This window comes from Capra hircus, chromosome 5 (assembly GCF_001704415.2).
Source record: "Capra hircus breed San Clemente chromosome 5, ASM170441v1, whole genome shotgun sequence".
Taxonomy (NCBI): domain Eukaryota; kingdom Metazoa; phylum Chordata; class Mammalia; order Artiodactyla; family Bovidae; genus Capra; species Capra hircus.
Window position 1 is genome coordinate 7,244,523 of NC_030812.1, and position 19,775 is coordinate 7,264,297.

At 37.0% G+C, this 19,775-nt stretch overlaps 1 protein-coding gene across 8 annotated transcripts in view; it reads left to right on the forward strand.

Annotated features, from left to right (window-relative positions):
- NAV3 (neuron navigator 3) overlaps positions 1–19,775 on the forward strand; it is a 619,023-nt gene that overhangs the window by 396,302 nt on the left and 202,946 nt on the right. For all 8 annotated transcript variants that reach the window (XM_013963653.2, XM_013963652.2, XM_005679745.3 and 5 more), the window contains exons 7-8: positions 3,245–3,384; positions 14,578–15,607. In XM_013963653.2, coding sequence (XP_013819107.2) covers positions 3,245–3,384; positions 14,578–15,607 — 1,170 coding nt within the window. The remainder of the gene's footprint in view (positions 1–3,244; positions 3,385–14,577; positions 15,608–19,775) is intronic.

Consider the following 19,775-nt stretch of genomic DNA (forward strand, 5'->3'; position numbering starts at 1 on the left):
CTAATTTATTGCTTATTAGTGATAATAAAGTAAATGCCCAGTGATATTTTGTCCTATCATTCTGATTTTTTTTTTTTAATGACATACTTCTGGATGAAATGGTTAGAGTACTGAATTTTTCCAAGTAGATTTCCACATGCTTCTTGAGGATGAGCTTGTTGTGTTAAATTATGAAATGGACCTTGAGTTCCTCTAATTTAGTTTTGTTACATATAGTGCTATGACTGGGCTAAAGTCTAGGTTCTAGGCTTAGAGAAAATCAAGGAAAAAAATTACTTTGAAGACCCTCTTCTTTCCAGGTCACAAATTCTGGAAGTAAAACAAGATTATAATTGCTTTTTGAAATGGCCTTGCATTGATTATTGCACATTTTGAAGCAGCACTGAGACACATTGGCAGATTTTTGTGGGGTAGTTAGCACCAGGTCAATCTGGGTCATTCTTTTATCTTTAACATTTAAAACTTTTTCTTCTTTATGAAATATGTATTTTAAAGTCAGTGTAGTATAATAAATGACAGTGCATTATGTACTGTTTGGAAAATCAATAGTGTATAAAATGTGTGAAAATTGATCCTTTTTTAATGTTAATGATGGTACAGCTAAGTGAGGCCAAAGCAAATGTGTTTTGCCCCTCTGATTATGATGCAGTTATTTGTGCCATCTTACTCACTGGGAGAGTGTCTAACTGATGGTTAACTAGTCACTACTTTAATAATGAATCATATTATGCAGTGTTTGACCACAAGGACTGCTGATGGTGCCTTGACTTGAAATATTTTCCCCTTGTCTTGGTTTTCTAACTTATGCTCATTTCCATAGTAATTAAACTGATTCTGGATAGGCAAATTGAGAGAGTATTTAATGAAAAACCAGAAGAAATGAGATTAATTAGGATGTGGAAAGAACAATGACCTTCCATGTTCAGTGAGCATTTTTTTATTACTACTTCTGAGACTTATGAATGTAAAATGTATTTTAAGTAGTTCTTCAATTTAATAGAACATCTCTTTTTTTTTTTGGCTTCAGTCTCATTTCTCTTTTTATTACTTTGATGAATGATCTAGAGCTCTGGCTCACTGTCAAATTAGGGTAATGAGAAGAGCAAATGGATTTTTAAATTTGTTTTAATTTGTTCTTCTGAGAACTAAAGATCACTTGGCTCCATGGGTCACAGTCATGATTAAAATGCAATTTAATTGCTTTCTAGAAACACATCAAGTTTCATTGCAATCAGGGCAAATTTTGTAACAGAATCTGTTTATAAATGTGAGTTTGGACTGAACTTTCTAAGTCTGTGGCTGACTCTGCAGGACTAGTTCTCATTTTTATTATGATTGGGACATTTAGCCAAATTAATTAATTGAGTTCTACATAGTGCAATCACTGGTCTCCACAATTCCTGGTGTCTGTGGTTATTATGCTAGACTTACAAACCCTGTAGATCCATTTGAGCAAAAGTTAAATGCTGGAGTCATTTGGGAAAGATTCTAATCTTGGGTATGACACAACCTCTAATTAGCAAAATAGCTGAAGGAACTATTAGCAGTCATATATATTTAAACTCCAAAATACAGTCAACATTTTGAAGCTATGAACTATTCCAAGATATCAACATTTCTGCTTTCAGGCTGGTGTATGTGTTTTCCTGATGTACATTCCTTTTGGCTATACCTGTTACTACTGTAAAATATTTATAGTACACATTTAAGAGTTTGATTTCCCAAGGATCTATGGAGATAGTATGTCAGGTAGTGTAATAAGGCAAGTTAAATTTTGAATATGGTAGCAAATGATTGTGAAATTGTAATATATTGGGTCCAGTATAACAGATATAAACATTTTTTTAAACTTTTTCTAAAGGACGTCAGTAAAAAAAAATAAATTGCTACCTTTATAAGTTCTAGATTATTTTGTTACTTTTCTTTTAAAATAGAATTTATTAGAGCAGTACACAGTGATGTTCACACGGTGGCAGCAAAAGCTAGTAAAGATGCTGGCGGTGCTTAATGTCATGTCTTCAAATATGTCTAGAATACCAATACTAGTTCTTAATTTCCAGTCTTACTGTTCGTGGATTGTTTATTATAAATATGCAGTGTACACTAAATAAAATATTGTAATTGCATATTTTAGGCCTAGCAAAGATGCTGGCAGTGCTTAATATCATGTTTTTAAATATGTCTAGAATACCAATACTAGTTCTTAATTTCTAGTTTTACTTTATGTGGATTGTTTATTATAAATATGCAGTATACGGTAAACAAAATATTGTAATTGCCTATTTTAGGCACCATCCTTGAAATGACTGAATACTTGAAATTTTAATATGGGAACTGTTTAAACAGTGAAATAAATCATCCAAACTGATGTTTAGTTATAGTTGAAGTAAAACAACTTAAGTACATTAACGCTTGCCAAGCTTTCCCCAGTTTTAAGATAGTCCACACGTATTTCCTCATGTCTTGTTCCTCATATGAAAAGAGCGGAAGCAACTGTCACTGCATGTGCATTTTAGATTATCATTCTACTAACAGATATCTTTTTCTTATGAGACTTGCATCTTTTTTGTCACATGGCCTGTATGATTATTAGCCACACTTGTGGGGTAACCAGGTAAAGTCCAGGTCTTCACTTTTGGCAAGCGAGTGAAAGTTTTTATATGAGACAGGTGGGTCCAGTATGAACAAACTCATAACCCTGGTCTCCACACCATGTTTTAGAATAGTTAACTAGCTCAGATATTCAGTAAGTGTTTGCTCTTTGCAGTTTACTCTGTAAGTTTATTCTTCTTGTTATTAACATATAAGTTCATTTAAGATACAGCTACCTAAGATAAAAACAAATGTCCCATACATTGAAAAAACTTAACAATAATTGCAGGCAGCTGCTTAATATCCTGAGAACATAATAAAATATTATTTCCCTTGCTTTTCATAAAATTGTTACAGCCCCTTTAAGCAAAGTTTTATTCATCAGGCATGTGATAAGTGTGAGTTTTTTAGTTAGAATTACTTTATTTCTAATTGTCTTGCATTATTAATATACTTTGGAGGCAGAGTAGGTCATATAAAACAAGCCTTTTCTGGTGATTCTCAAATTTAGCAATTTGTCACTTAAACCAACAATTTTTGCTGAACTCCATAAATTATTATTTTCCCATTAACCCTTCCCAACTCAGAACCTCCTGTTCTATGTCTTTTGGTAATGTACAATAATGATGTAATTTTTCTTGTACTATTTCAGGCTTCCAGGTCCCTCTAGGGTGCCAGCTGCAGGCAACAGCAGCAAGGTCCAGGGAGCCTCCAATTTAAATAGGAGAAGTCAGAGCTTTAACAGCATTGACAAAAACAAGCCTCCAAATTATGCAAATGGAAATGAAAAAGGTAGGTGTTCTCCCCTTACATCATAAAGGCACAAGTGTAACCTACGAGCCTCATAAATTACAGGCTAAATCTAGCATGTGAGCAATGTTACACCATTCGGAGTGGAAATGTCATCAGCGGACTTTCTTATGTTTTCTAAGTGCATCCTCTTGAATTCCAGCTTTCTTCAGGACCTTTCTTATCTGGAGAATATTTTAAGGAAATGTAGTCATTTATATTAAAGCAGTTAGTAATATCCCCATGTTTAAAATCTGTTTCTCAAAGATTTCCTCCTGGATGCATGTAAATAACATTTTCTTTTGTCTTCTCATGTTTTGTGAATGTTTATTCTGAAGTCATAAACTTGTATAAAATGTCTCTGAATCCTTAGTTTTAGTTAACTAAATTAGTTAAGTGTCTGAAGTGCTTGGGGAAGTTGAGTTTGAAGCAATCAGAATCTAAGACATAATTATGAAGGATATTTAGTCTTTGGAAACAGCAGGATAGATAAATATTATGACCTTAATTTTTCCTTTAAGAGACAAATTATCAGGTTTGTTTTACTTTCTTGAAAGGGTATATGATAGAAATATCCAACCACATACTGATAAGGAAGACAGGATACAGTTGGAAGTGTGTTAAAGGCAGATTATATATTAACTATATGATACACAGTTCTCTGTAGTGTGAGCAGAGTGTATTTAAAGAGGCTCTGGCTTGATGCATATCCCTTCAGAGCATGCATCCAAGTGGGAGAATGTGTAATTTACATCTAAACCATAAGAAAACCAAGAACCTCTGCTGTTGGGAGCAGGGTGGCCCTGTGAGGGACGAGGGCATATTGCAAGATTTTGAGGTAGTGTTTTTTAAACTTCTCTTTGTAGTATTTAACTCTCCATGCAACAGGAAATTCAATAGTGACAAATATGCTTAGCGGTAGAACAGCTGGCAGGTTTAGTTTGACTAATTCAACCAGGTCAAAAGATTTTTGGCTCTGATTAGAACATTTCCGATTGCTTCATATGGATGATTTGATGAGACTTCTTTTACTCAGAATTGACAAGGGTAATCTATGGGTGATCCATAGGTGAATTGATAGGGGTGATCTATACACTTTACTGAAATTTTCTTACCCATTAAAACACAACTGGGGAGGAGACTCTAAACCCCTATAAACAGAGCAGTGTAATATCCCCAGTTCTTGCGTTAAATGGAAAAAGAAGAAGAAAATATGTATTTGGAAGTTAGGATTTTGTCTTTAAAATAGACAATAAAATCTTTGATTTGAGAATCTAAGAAGTATTTCTGAAGACTTATACTTCTCCTGGACAACAATTTCTTATCACAAAAATATCTCCCTCATTTTGTGACTTTTCTAGAAAGTGTCAATGGCCTTTATGTGCTGTGAAATTCTAAGGGAAAGTAAACAGGCTTAGACCACATATGCTGAGTGGAATGCTCAGGCGTCCAATTTAGCTACATGATACTACAGTTACATAATATTTTTGTAAGAAATGACTAGTAACATTGGCAAAGAAACCTAGAAATGCTTTAGATGACCTAACACTTTGACAGAAAACTGTCATTTAAAAGTGAAATACTTTTTAAATTTCTGGTATCTAAAAGTAAAAATCCAAAGATAGCTAAATACTCCCATTTTTCCATAGCCATTCAGCCTCTCTAAAAAGTAGCAGTATTTACAATAACCGCAAGGTGGAGACAGATGACACACATTATGTGATTTTTGACCATAACCAGATTTCCTTACATCAGTCTCAAGAGCAAAAGTTTTCCTGGTGAATTATAGCCATTACTTTTAATTCCAACAAAGTAAAATACTAAAACCTTTAAAGTGGATGATCTCACACTCACAAATATTTATAATATATTAAATGTAGGCATTAAATGGTCTGAAACTGTCAATAATAAAGCTTAAATTGCATTATATAATACAGGGCTTTCTTCACAGCTCAGTCGGTAGAGAATGCACCTGCAATGCAGGAGACCCTGGTTCGATCCTGAGTTAGAAAGATCCACTGGAGAAAGGATAGGCTACCCACGCCAGTATTCGTGGGCTTCCCTTGTGGCTCAGCTGGTAAAGAATCCACCTGCAATGTGGGAGACCTGGGTTTGATCCCTAGGTTGGGAAGATCCCCTGGAGAAGGGAAAGGCTACCCACTCCAGTATTCTGGCCTGGAGAATTTGTTTTATATGTTATGTGACATTTTATATTAACATGGAGAATGCAACTTCATGTCAGTAATTCCAATATCATTTTTAAATTAATCATTGCTATTTTATATTGCCAAATGTGCATGCGTGCTGTCATTTCAGTTGTGCCCAACTCCGTGCAAGCCTATGGACTGTAGCCCGCCAGGAGTTTTGTCAGGCATGAGATGGGATTCTCTAGGCAAGAGTACTGGAGTGGGTTGCCATGTCTTCCTCCAAGGAATCTTCCTAATCCAGGGACTGAACCTGTGTCTCTTAGGTCTCCTGCATTGGCAGGCAGGTTCTTTAACACTAGTGCTACCTGGGAAGCCATATGGCCAAAATATTATCTCAAACTATAGAGCAAACAAAGCCAATATAAACATCACATATGAAACAGTTCATAATTTATCCTTTAGACTGTTCCTGTGGTACATCTTTTTGGATAAGAATTATTTAACCTTTTTGACATGGAGATGTGGTAGGATAACATCTAAAAATATTCTATCAGATAATAAGTTGATCTCTGTGACCAACTAGTTTACATACATATCCTGGGCATGTCCAAATAAGGTGAAAGTTAAACAAGATTTTTCAGAGATTACAGTGTTACAATGACAGAATTCAGAAAGTACTGACTTGAGTATTCTAATTGCCTTTTCTTTTTAGTTATTAGATAGTATAACATTTATGTTTAATACATATTTTGCTAGAAAAAATAATCATACTATCTGTAATGTGCTCCCTGAATGCTTCTGAATGAAAAATGTACTTTCTACTTTCCTTAAGTCTTAAATAATGAGTTATATGAATCAATTGGGGAATCTCTAGAATTTGTAATACATAGTAAAGACTTATTCACAATTAAAACAATTTCACTTCTTATTTAAAAACATAATTTTGAAAGCATAGTAGCTTCTCACATGTTTGGGATGGTAAAAATAGCTTATTTGGAATTTTGTGACTTATCTAATAAAGGAAAATCAGTAGAGAATCACAAACCACACTTCAAATGATACATCTAATATCATCTTAATATAATACAAACCAAAAAATAGTGTGCTCCTTTCACCAAATGGATTAAAATATCAGTGAATATGGCCATAGATTAATTATCACTTGCAGAGAAGGCTAAATAGAAATGTTGTTAAAATAGAAAGCAATGCCATCCACCATTCTGTTGAAATGGAATGTAGTAGGGACAAATTTCACAGAACAAACGGTGAAATGAAGACAGCATTGTTTGTAGAGAAGCATTTCTCTGGGGAGTCCAAGTTTCTTCCCTTGATGACCTGCCATTCAGAAACTGACAATGAATAATATATTCTGACACTAGCATTTAGCAGTTTGCTTGCGGAGCCTATAAAATTACTCTAGACAAATGTATGCTTTAAAGAAAAATCAAATACCTATTCAGTGGAAATCAGGGATCCTGTGGGAAAAAAAGGCCGTGGTTCATTGGGACATATTTTTTATGACTGAAGTAGTTTACCTTAATAATTGTTTTATAAAGTTGACACGATAAATATGAAAGCAGCTTAACAGTTTAGTGTTATCATGAATGTAAATATTCCTGGCTCTGTTGGAATTCACTTTCTGAATTATGATCCGTGAACACACATTATTTGACAGAGTTTCTTAGCAGAGAGATGTTTTTCTGTGTTGCTAGGAAACACGCCACAGCAGCATAGGGCACGCTCCTGTCTCTTTATATTTCTCCCATGTGATTCTTACATGGTACCTGCACATCTCCAAAAGAGATCTGTTTTCTGTTTTCCTAGATTCTAATGAAGAAGCTTCTGGTGTGGAGGTGTTTTCTTTCACTTACATTCAATATAGATCTGGTAGACTTGATACAGAGAATTTAGCAAAATTGATATTTTTTAAACTATAGGTTTAATGTAATTGTTGTATTATTCATGGTTTTTTTAAACACCGTTATCTAGTTCTTAAGTATTTTTTAAAAATTACTCTGAAATTGCTATAAGACAAAAAATGAACTTTCATTTTCTTTTCAATGCAATGCAAATATATTTTACTTATTATGTCCCTTTACTGGTGATTTATGTATTCTGCCATGACTTTTTGCTTTATTTCCTTAATTATTATATAAACCTATAATGACATGACAACTTCAGGTTAATCTTGGGGATTTTTTATGAGGTAATGTAATTAAGTACACAGATCAAGTGATACGATCAAATAGACAAATATGTTGTCTTCTGTGTATACATGCTCACATATTGAGGTGCACACATATTATACATCCTTATACATAAATCAGGTATGTTTCAAGAATCTGGCTGGTGAACTGAAGCTTCCCTAAATCTTGCAGTAGTCTACAAAGCAGCACTCTCCCCTTAAATATGGCACAACACCTGCGCGTGCAGGACGGACAGAGCCTCCACAGTCCCTGTGTCAGCATTCCATGCTCCTGTTGAGTCATCATAAAACTGATGATTGAGGCATTTTGACAACTATCATTTATGGGAGACAGTGTGGTGAGGTAAACCAGGGCCAGTTGATAACAAGCGATATTTAAATCTGAATGCTCCTTTTTTTTTTACTTTCAAGATGTTCAAAGTCTTTTGGTATATTATTACAAAATGAGAATCTAATTATTTACCAAGCTAATTACCATGACTACATTGATCAATCATTTCCTCCCTTCCACAGTGATCTGAATATTTAGTAGGGACCGTACATGTCACTGACCGCAATGCTGGCTAGACAGTGACTACTTTAAAAAGGGAGGTGCTTTGTCATTGGGCTTCCAAGGTGACCCAGTGGTAAAGAACCCACCTGCCAATGCAGGGTATGTGGGTTTGATCCCTGGGTTGGGAAGATCTCCTGGAGGAGGAAATGGCAACCCACTTTAGTATTCTTGCCTGAAAAATCCCACGGGCAGAGGAGGGGGCTACAGTCCATGGGGTCGCAAAGAGTCGGACATGACTGAGTGAGTGAGTACACACGCTCTTTGTCCTTACTTTGTAACTTGAAACTGGTTTGTTTGCATCTGAACAGCGTAGTGCTGAGTGAGGAAGAAGAGAGAGATAACTGAGGGTGCTCCCCGGTCCGATTCTCGGCTAGCAGCGCTGTTGGCAGCACGCCTCTAAGCTCTGAAGCTGACCCGCCAAATTTCCCCAGAGATTCGTCTTTATCTAAACTTCCCATATGCCTGTGGTGACTGCCACATTTATCTCCGTGTAGTAATTTTAGAACAGATTGGCATTTTTCCCAGGTCATCAAAGTGTTTTTTTTTTTTTTCAGTATGAACTAACTAAAAATTAACTGTGGATTTAGCTGTTTTCTGAGCAAGAATTAAAATCTTCTGTAACATCAGCTCAGAGGGATGGTGTCAGTAGGATGTCCCAGGAGATAGTATATGGCTAGCTGAATAGTATCTTGTATGATATCCTCCCCATGTATATTCTCTATTTGTTGAGGAAGAAGGAACCCACACTTCAAGGAGTTATCTGATTCCCTTCACTGTTGTGACAAGCATGACTTTCTGGAGAACCGTACTGGCAGATTTTCTGGGTGGGCCACGGACATATGGAAAGAAGAGAGTATCAAAATCTTCCAAATTTTGGAGTCACATAAGCCTCGTTTCCAATTTTGAGTCTCTCTTCTAAATTTTACTGTACGTATGATTTGGAGCAAGTTGCTTTCTCTGAGCTTCAGTTTTCTCATTATATAATAGTAGAAATCATAATTATATCGTAGGTTATTATGAATTTAAACGAGGCGTGTCGTTAGCGCTCTCAGAGTGATACCATATATCAAAGTATCTGGAGAAAGTAAGCCGTTAGTAAATAATTGGTTATTGGTTGTAATGGAATTGGTGGTGGTGGAGAAGGGGAGGAAGAGAACAGGAGTACAAGCACCCTTCTCTTTGGAGATCAGAGACAAGGAACAGTTTAGGCAGAGAGGAGCCCCTGCAAACACAGGCTACAAGTTTGTTGCAGGAATGCCTTTAGATTTGTGCTGTACATAGCTGTGGTTTTCCCCATACCCAGCTAACCATTCATAGAAGCTGAGTTAACAACACTCAGAAACACATCTGTGAGACCAGGCTGCTTACTACCGAAGATGTAAATGGAGCAGAGAGCAGAATGTGTGGTGGCCCCTACTCTGTCAGAGCTGAAAGGCTGTCATTTCAGTGGCTATTGTTCTGCAGCCTTTCTTGTGAGAAGCCCAGAGACACTCATTATGCTAATGTTCCCTGGATGCACAGTGACCTGAGAATTGTGCTCTTCATGAAACCTGAAGCACCTCATTGCGACTGTGTCGAGATGGGGGCAGACTGAGAGTGGAGCTCAGAGGAGTGTCTTCTCTGTGTGTGCTCACCTGAGGACAATTGTACAGCTGTTGTATGACTGAGACTGTGGGCTGGATATAGATGTCATAATTTGGAGTCCCTCCTGTCTCATGTTCAACCGTGATGATGTTGAATTTCCCCTCTACTTGAACGGTGATAGCAGTCTATCTAGCTAACATTAGCACTCTTAAAGAGCATCCTGACTGGTCCTTTTTTAACCCTCTCCTCTCATCTTCACCAAAAATCCCAGGTAGGCAGCAGAGGAATCCCCTGACTTCTTAACCTGATTGCAGAAACAGAAGATACACACTAAGTATGTGCTAAAATGATGAAATAAAAGACATTAGGAAAACCTGATAGGCTTCTTTTGCTTTTAGTGGTCCCTTACCACAAACTGCCAAGCGTCTGGGGAAGGTTGAGCTTGCCAGGCTTCCAGAAGTTCACAGAGTAAACAAGATTAATGCTGCATAGGTGTGGAAAGTTTAATGAATTTAGCTAATTTGGACACTATCATAAGAAACAATTCTTTTAAAGCTGATAATTTCAGCAGTTGCCCTGATTTCCCAATCTGTTCAAACTCTATTTCTCAAAGCACTGTCTGTACCAGCAGCGTTGGCATCACATGGTAGCTTGTTAGAAATGCAGGATCTCAGGGCCTCCTGCAGATCTGCTAAAGCACAAGTGATGGGCATTCAGTAGGATCCCCAGTGACTGAAGCACACACTGAAGTCTGAGACCCTTACATCACACACTTAGAATGTCACACATCGTATAGCAACAACAGAGCTTTGGCTCTAGAATCACACACGCTAAGTCGCTTCAGTGTTGTCCAACTCTTTGTGATGCCATGGACTGTAGCCCGCCAGGCTCCTCTGTCCATGGGATTCTCCAGGCAAGAATACTGGAGTGGGTTGCCATTCTCTTCTCCTGGGGAGGTCTTCCTAACACAGGAATCAAACCCATGTCTCTTATATCTCCTGCATTAGCAGGTGGGTTCTTTACCACGAGCACTACCTGGGAACTAGAATCACACATGTGGGATCAATTCTAGCCACACAATAATTACTAACTAGCTGTGTACCACTGAATGAGTTGTTTAGACCCTCAAACCCTTGGCTTATACAAGTGTGTATTAGAAATAGAAGCCCTTCCCCCAAAAAAGATAGGCAAAGTAATTATAAAATTGTACATAAAAAAAAAAAAGCCCGAAAAAACAGATAGGAACCCTTCTCATCTCATCAGGTTGTTGTGAATGCTAATGTGAGAAAATATAAAGAACCTTCAATAAAATGTTAGTAGCTAGTAGGCATTATTATGTTCGTAATAATCACTAATAATATTTTCATTCTAGAATAACAAATATTGCAAATAACTTTTGGGATCAATGTAAGAAAGTGAAGATAAATTCAATATGAGGCCATTATGTTCCTATAAACAATAATACAGCAGACTATGCTTTCACTTTGGCGGTACTTTGTTTCTCTCCAACTCTGAATCCCAATATGAATATGTGTATATTATTTAAAAGTAAATACATAGAATGAGTTTTCACATAGTTTTCTGGAAAAATCCTATCTTCCTCCTGCCATGAATGTCTGTGTATCTCCCTTAGCTCATTTGTCTTGATCTTATTTAATATTGTATAGCCCTTGGTGCACTTCTGAACTTTTCCATTTTCCTTCCCACCTGCTGCTCATTTAACGCTTAGTATATGCCATTCATCTTTTGTGAATCCAATTTCTTTCCTCTGACCAGTTTGTGTCTTGGGGCATCTAGGACTTTGCACAATATAGCTACTCAGTAAACTTTAACAGCTGTTGTGCCTAGATTCATGTCCTAGAGATCGTAGGAACTAAATAGCACTGATTAACATTTCTGTAGATAGTCAAAATAGAGCCATAGATGTTGACAAAAATCACTGAAATAGTAAGTTCACTCTGTGAAATTCACAGACATGTACACAAGTCACTGAACTTGAGAAAATCCATCTTGCTTGGGTGTGTTCTTAGTTTCCAGTTGAACCCAGGTAATCAAGAAATAAAGTTCATTTTGCAATTCTATTCAAGCATTAGTTTGACATTGACTATCTTCTGTGTTTCCAGAGTCCAGGAACAGTGTTATTCCTTATCACTTTCAGAAACTGTAAAATTGTATTTAGCACTATATACATTGGAAAATATTATGACATAGTCGTTGACAGAATTAACTTAGAACCCCAAGCTAAATTCAGTTCTCAAACTTGTCACTTACAAATTTTGTAATGTTGGCCAAGTTACTTAACCTCGTTGTGCTTCAGTTTCTTCACATGCAAAATGAGGTTAATGATGAAAATTTCTTGCAGTTGTTGGAAAGATTGAATTAATGAGTGTCAGATACTTAGTGTCGTACACATAGAAGGTACTGTGTACATAGTATAGAACTATGCATAATATAGACCATAATATATGGTCTTTGCTTTCATGGACCATATATATAGATGTAATAGAAGAAACAATTACAGTGAAGTTATAATGGCTATACTAAGAGAAATAAAAAACTATGGTAGGGGCTTTCCAGGTGATGTAGCGGTAAAGAAAATACCTGCCAAAGCAGGAGACTCAAGAGGTGCAGGTTCGATACCTGGGTTGGGAAGATCCCCTCATGTAGGAATGGCAACCCACTCCATTCTTGCCTGGAAAATTCCATGGATAAAGGAGACTGGAGGGCTACAGTCCATGGGGTGGCAAAGAGTTGGATAAGATTGAGTTAGCACACAAGAGTGGTCACCTAACCCAGACTTGATGCTAGGGAGAGCAGAGGGGAGGGTGGAAATGATGTTTTTGGTTTTTTTTTTGCAGAGGAAGTGAGGTGAAAGTGAGACCTGACCAGTAAGTAGGAGCTGTTCTGAAGAAATGTTTGATAGGCATTTCTAACTGTAGGTAATCAGTGTACTCTGTCTGCTACTGAGAATGACTCAGATTACAATGAAATGTTAACAGTTTCTGAAAGGAATCTGTAAGTGAGGTAAATTTGGAATAACCTATACTTAAAACCAGAGAAGGCAATGGCACCCCACTCCAGTACTCTTGCCTGGAGAATTCCATGGAGGGAGGAGCCTGGTAGGCTACAGTCCATGGGGTCGCAAAGAGTCAGACACGACTTAGCGACTTCACTTCACTTCACTTCATACTTAAAACAGATACAAGTAAAGAACTGAAATCCATTCACAGAGACTGAAGGTATCTGAGACATCGGACATTTGAATCTTGTTTGTCTGGAATTAGTCAGATACTTCTACTGTTTAAGAATATCTTACTATTTGTTTATAAACCAAATGGAACCTTACAAATATTCTAGAAATGGACACAATAACAGACTTTAAATACTGTTAAAAAAAAAATCAATGTATTGTCCTATGCTTTCAAATTTAAATATACCATGTAAGTGTTTTGGGTTATCAGTGAACTACTACATTTTAGTGAAGCATTTTTAAACACAGAATTACACCAATTTTTATAGTTGAAATGTGGAATTGTAGGAAACTTAGTGAGAATTAGGAGTCAATGTTGGTGTACTAATTCAATATAAAATAGTTGTCTATTTGCTGTTGTTGTTTTAGTCACTAAATCATATCTGACTCTTGTGACCCCACGGACTATAGCCTGCCAGGCTCCTACGTCCGTGGGTTTTTCCAGGCAAGGATACTGGAGTGGAATGCTGATTCCTTCTCCAGGGGATCTTCCCAACCCAGGGATTGAACCTACGGTTGCTGCTGCATCTCCTGTATTGCAAGTGGATATTTTATTGCTGAGCCACCAGTGAAGCCCACATTTCTCTATACAGTTGTTTTTATTAATAGAAATGTCACAAATCTACTATATTATTTTAGGCATATTCATTAAAAAAGAAAACCTAACTCATACAAAAATTCGATAAGCAATTTAACCTCTCTTCATGTCTCTAACTTCTTTATTAACTTTTTATGTACATTTTTCTTCTGAAAAATAGGTAGGACAAGTATTCTATACCAGTTGACTTAATTACATGTTTTTATCATGCATTTTGATACCCTTGAAGAAAACAGTGAAAAGTGAAAGCATTGTAGTTTTATATTTATTAATATTTAACTGGTTTAATGACTCCAATCCTGGAATATTATTAAAAGATTCTTTAGTAAACTATTTCCTTTGGACATTTCATCAAGACAACTTTGCATTAATTTGATAATATCTAGTATGTTAACAGTATCACTGTTGCCTTTTTTACATAAATAGATAATTTAATTTTTTATCACTCCATTTCTCAGAAAAAGAGGATGGAAGAGGGAGGTATTTATGGTAGATGAAACTTCAGGTAAATAACATGACCAGAATTATATGGTTCTTAAATGCTATATAGTTCTCAAATTTATGCTGAGATCTCTTAACTCCAAACTCATTTTTTTCTTCTATATGATATTATAAAATCTTTTTTTTTTGGTTTAGCTTTTTAAGACTTTTAATCTAGCATTCATCAGTGTTGTAATAGTCATATAAAAATTCATATCATAATGAGATTGCTGAGTGGAAAGTAAGTTAACACTAGTGTACTGTAAGTACTTATATGACAATAGGCCTTATTTTCTTATAGCCCTCAAAAAGTAGCTTGATATAAATGATCAAAAACTAATCAGCCTTTTAAAAATGTTTGTTCTTAACCATGTCCAGATTCCTCCAAAGGACCTCAACCATCTTCAGGGGTAAATGGTAACATGCAGCCTCCCGGAACTGCAGGGCAGCAGCCCCCTGCCTCAGCCATCCCTTCCCCGAGCACCAGCAAGCCATGGCGCAGCAAGTCCATGAATGCCAAGCACAGTGCCACCTCCACCATGCTCACCGTGAAGCAGGCAAGCCCAGCCACCTCTCCCACACCGTCTGCAGACAGACTGAAGCCCCCTGCCTCAGAAGGGGTCAAAACAGCTCCCTCAGGACAGAAATCCATGCTTGAGAAATTCAAGCTGGTCAATGCCCGGACTGCTTTACGGCCCCCGCAGTCGGCCAGTTCAGGACCCAGTGATGGTGTGAAGGAAGACGATGCCTTTTCTGAATCTGGTGAAATGGAAGGTTTGAACAGTGGTCTCAATAGCGGTGGCTCAACAAACAGCAGCCCCAAAGTGTCACCGAAATTAACCCCTCCAAAAGCTGGAAGCAAAAATCTCAGCAATAAAAAGTCTTTGCTACAGCCAAAGGAAAAAGAGGAAAAGAACAGGGACAAAAGTAAAGTTTGTACTGAAAAGCTGGCCAAGGACGAGAAAGATCAGATGATGGATATGGCTCCAAAAAAGACCTCTAAAATTGCAAGCTTAATTCCAAAGGGTAGCAAGACGACAGCAGCCAAGAAGGAAAGCTTAATCCCCTCTTCCAGTGGAATTCCAAAGCCAGGCTCAAAGGTGCCAACAGCAAAGCAGACTGTTTCACCTGGCAACTCAGCAAGCAAAGAGTCTGAAAAATTCAGGACTACCAAGGGAAGCCCTTCCCAGTCCTTCCCTAAGCCCATAACCACTGAGAAAGCAAGCACATCCAGTTGCCCTGCTCCCTTGGAAGGAAGGGAAACCAGCCATGCTTCTCTGGCGGGTTCCTCTGTTGGTTTAGTGGTGCAAGGCAGTGGGCAGAGCATGGGAAATGGTGCTGTCCAACTCCCTCAGCAGCAGCAACACAGCCACCCAAATACCGCCACTGTGGCTCCATTCATCTATAGGTAAGGTGGCCTCTCTTCTCCACAGCTTTAAACAATGACATGTCTGCGTACTCAGTGTCCTGAGGGAGGTTGCAGAGTCCTGTTTCACATAGTCGTTGTGGAACAATGGTTCATCCTGAAGTTAGAGGCCCACAGTGACACATTTTAAGAGAAAATCTCCCATATCCAGTCTGCTAGTCCTCTTGTCCTTCCCCCCTCCCCCTTTCCTTCCCCTCTCTACTCAAGAAATGGAGGCCTTTGAAAGTGAACCTACTCGTTGTTCAAGGCAAAAGAGAACCCAGGTGCCGTGACTTTTTTCTTGGTCCTCTTACTATTAGTCATTCAAAATAATTTTATTAGTTATTTAAAATAATTCTTTTTTTATGGAGTTTAGGGATATTTCACCCATGGGAGAAAGTAAATGGTTAAGGGTGCAGGTTCTAGAATCAGGCATATGTAGATTTGATAGCCAGGTCTGCCACTTAGCAGCTATATGCCTTTGGACAATGAATTTAATATCCTTAATCTCATTATTTTCAAGTGTCAAAGAGGAATAGTATCTAACTGGCTGAGTTGGGAAGAATAGCAGGCATAATGCATATAAGATGCTTATTATATATTCCAGCACCTTGTACACGTTTGTTATATGTTGTTTATAAGGCATTGTTTTCCCAACATAAAATGTATATTAACTTTCCACAGCTAAGCCTGTGTTTCTAGGTACAAATAATGATCTATGCAATTATTATATTTATACTTAACTTTTTGTTTATATTTTAGTTTTCATGTATTAAAATATATAGCACATGCTATATTTTCAAATATAAATCCTAGTATACAGCTCTAAAAAGAATACGTTTTGCCTGTTGTTTTGTGGTAAGTTTTAATGAGTTAGAAATTTCAGTGTTGCTGTGTCACCATTTTCATTCCCTGTCTATTCAGTGAAGAGGTTACTGGAGAGGAATAATGCCTATGATTTTGGCAGTTGAATAGTTTATCTACAGGAAAAATAGGATGTAGCATTTACTACAAATAGGAAATGATCAAGACTATATTGTTTCAAATTTTATTAAATTTATTGCATATATGAGTTTTTAAGTAAAGAAAATAATTATAAATGCTTTGTTTTCTCTCCCTGAAAAACCTAAGTGCTTTAAGTGATCCCCACCCCCTCCACCTCCCACCAGAGATTTATGTACTCATCCAAACAAATGTTTAGTTACCGAATTTCAGATCTTAGCTTACCTTATGTAAGTCTGCTCTTCTGACTAATAACAATGATCCATTTAAAACTGTTGTATTCAAATCACGTGGTGTCATGGAGCCCAAGCTCACTCTGCTGGCTGCAAGGCAGGGCAGTAAATCCAGAGACGGGTCGCTGGCTCAAGGAATAATGAGTTTAATCAGAAAGCTAGCTTTCATGCATTGGAGAAGGAAATGGCAACCCACTCCAGTGTTCTTGCCTGGAGGATCCCAGGGACGGGAGCCTGGTGGGCTGCCGTCTATGGGGTCACACAGAGTCGGACACGACTGACGTGACTTAGCAGCAGCAGCCGCAGACCAAGAAGATGGCAGACTAGTGTCTCAAAACCCATCTTCCCTCGGTCGGAATTCAGACTCTTTTTATACGGGGCGGGGGGAGGGGCACACTGGGCTGCTGACCAGTGGCTGAGTGGGACCGCTCTAGGTCATGCCTGCCTCACCCTCATTACAGCGGGAGTCAGCAGATCCTTTTAACTCCAGAGACCCTACCTGGCCAAAAAAAAAAAAATTAAGATGTTAGAATCATAATCCACATTTCAACAACATAAGAAGAAATTATAACGTTTGAAATATGCCACACTCAGCACACTTGTGGCTCTCAAGTATATTCCGTAAAAATGTCCCTCATTTCAAATCACCACAGATGAATTTCAACAAGAAAGTATAAATCTAAGCAGAAAGGACATACCCACCAATTTAGCAAGCTTCTTTCTGTAAGTAGCAGCAGATGTTTTGGGTTGTTTGCAATAACATATCCAGTGGGTACAGATTTAGTGATTTCCATTTGAAAGTATAGCCTTTGCTATTTAAAAGCGGAAGCAGCATAGTTTAGAGGTTAAAGTGTGAATCAGCTGTGTGACTTTGCCAAATTCTCCAGCCTCTTTCAGTTTCTGTTTGCACTCTTTAAAATGGAGGCTATAAACCTGAGGTAATATAGCCAAGTAGCTAGGATTTCAGGCTGTCAAGTCTGTGTGTTGTACCAAGGTTCAGAAATAGCGCCTTGTATTATTGAGACAGTGGCCCCAAGAGCCAGGTTCCCTGGGTTGAAATCTTGATGACATCATTTATTGATCATGTAATACATTTAAAGACTCTGGACCTCAGTTTTTATAATCTGTAAAATAGAGGTAGTAATAATAGAAGCTTCCTCATAAGGCAGTTTGAAGGTTAAATGAGTTGATCCTTATACAGGGCTAAGAACAGTACCTACCACATTGTAAATGACCTTCCCCAGACTTCAGTTTCTAACCTGTAGAAACTGTAAAGTGTGGTCGAATATCTACCTCATTTGGTTGTTTTAAAAATTAAATTAGGACAATCTTGTGTAAAGACTTAAGCACGGAGCCAGATTCAGAATAAATTGCTTATAAATGTCATTAATTCTGTGTTTTATTTTCAGTAATTTAAAGTAATTGAAAACAAATAAAACCATTGAATCAGAAATGTCATATCATAGTCTACATATGAGGCAAAGGTTGCTTGAAGTGTTTTATAAGTTCAGAATAGTTTTATTAATGATAATATAAATCATCTTAGAGTAGACAGTATTCAAGCTTCATAACGGTCAGTGAAAGCTGTAGAGTCACATCATATGGCTTTTGTGACCCCAATGTCTTTTCAACTCTGACTACTCCAACACCATTTACAAATTTTCCTGGAAAATTTCCTAGCGTTGCTAATCATTTGATAAGATAATAGTAATAATGTACTATTTTATGATGGTGTTTGTTGAGTGCTTACTTAATGCAAGTCTCTATTACAAAATTTATATTCTTTTTTTTCATTTAAACTGTGTCATAAACCCATGACAAAGGGATATAATAGCATTTCACAGGGATGAAGAAGCAGCAATTTCAAGGCAGAATAATGATAATCCCTTAAAGTCACAGGGCTAGCAGGAGTTTGCCTTTGAACCCATATACGCCTGAATCTAGTGTGCTCTCCTTTGCTTTGCAGTTCTTTCTGTACCTGCAGAACTAGGAGATATTGTTACTAGGGAAATTCTGGCTGGGAAAATGTCAATAGCAGATTTGCAGATATCTCCATCAGAATTCATTTATAATGGGAAATACTTTACTGCTTTTAAGTAGAATAAGTTCAAAACACATATTTATTTGTGTATATATATCTATATGTATAAACATGCATATATTTGATATTTAAAGAAAATTAAATAGCCTTTATATAATGAGAAGATTGATGGGTCATGTATACGTTTCCTTGTTCTCAGTCTACTTCTAGGTCATGCTGATTATTAATTATTCCTTTGCGGACTTTATATTTGCTTCATAATATTCTTTACTGCAAATTGAATGTTCAATGTCCTATAAATATAATGTTGAGTTTTAGAAGTTAATGAATTTTATATTAGACGTACTCCTGTATAGTGCAAGGATATTCTATATTAAGTTCCTGAAGCTCATTTATCACTACAGTGTGATAAAAGTAGTTCTGAATTTGGCATACGTTATCCATTTAATGTGTGGATAGCACTAAAATCAAGATGAAAAATTGAAAAAGATTTGAATTCACTGTAAGAAGTTTCCAGTATTTAGACCTGTACGAATGGATTAAGCTGTCTTTTTAAGTGTTAAGGTGACTACTGAAGATTCTTAAGTGATACAGTGACCAGTTTCCATAGTTTAAGTAAAAGAAAATCACCAAAGTTTTTCTTTTTCTTTTATGTACTCATTACTCATTCTGAAAATACTGTGTTATAAGAGTTACAAAGAGTAAAAAAGTCTCTGTTCTGTGGGGGTTCAGTATACTGGTGATAATGATAAGAATTTGATCAAGAACTTAAAAAAAATCATTGTTCTCATGGAAATATGTACAACAAATAATGTAGAAGAGTTGTCCTGACTCTTGTGTGAGGGTGGAGTCAATGTATGCTTTAAAGAAAAGGTGAAAGAACAGATAAGACTTA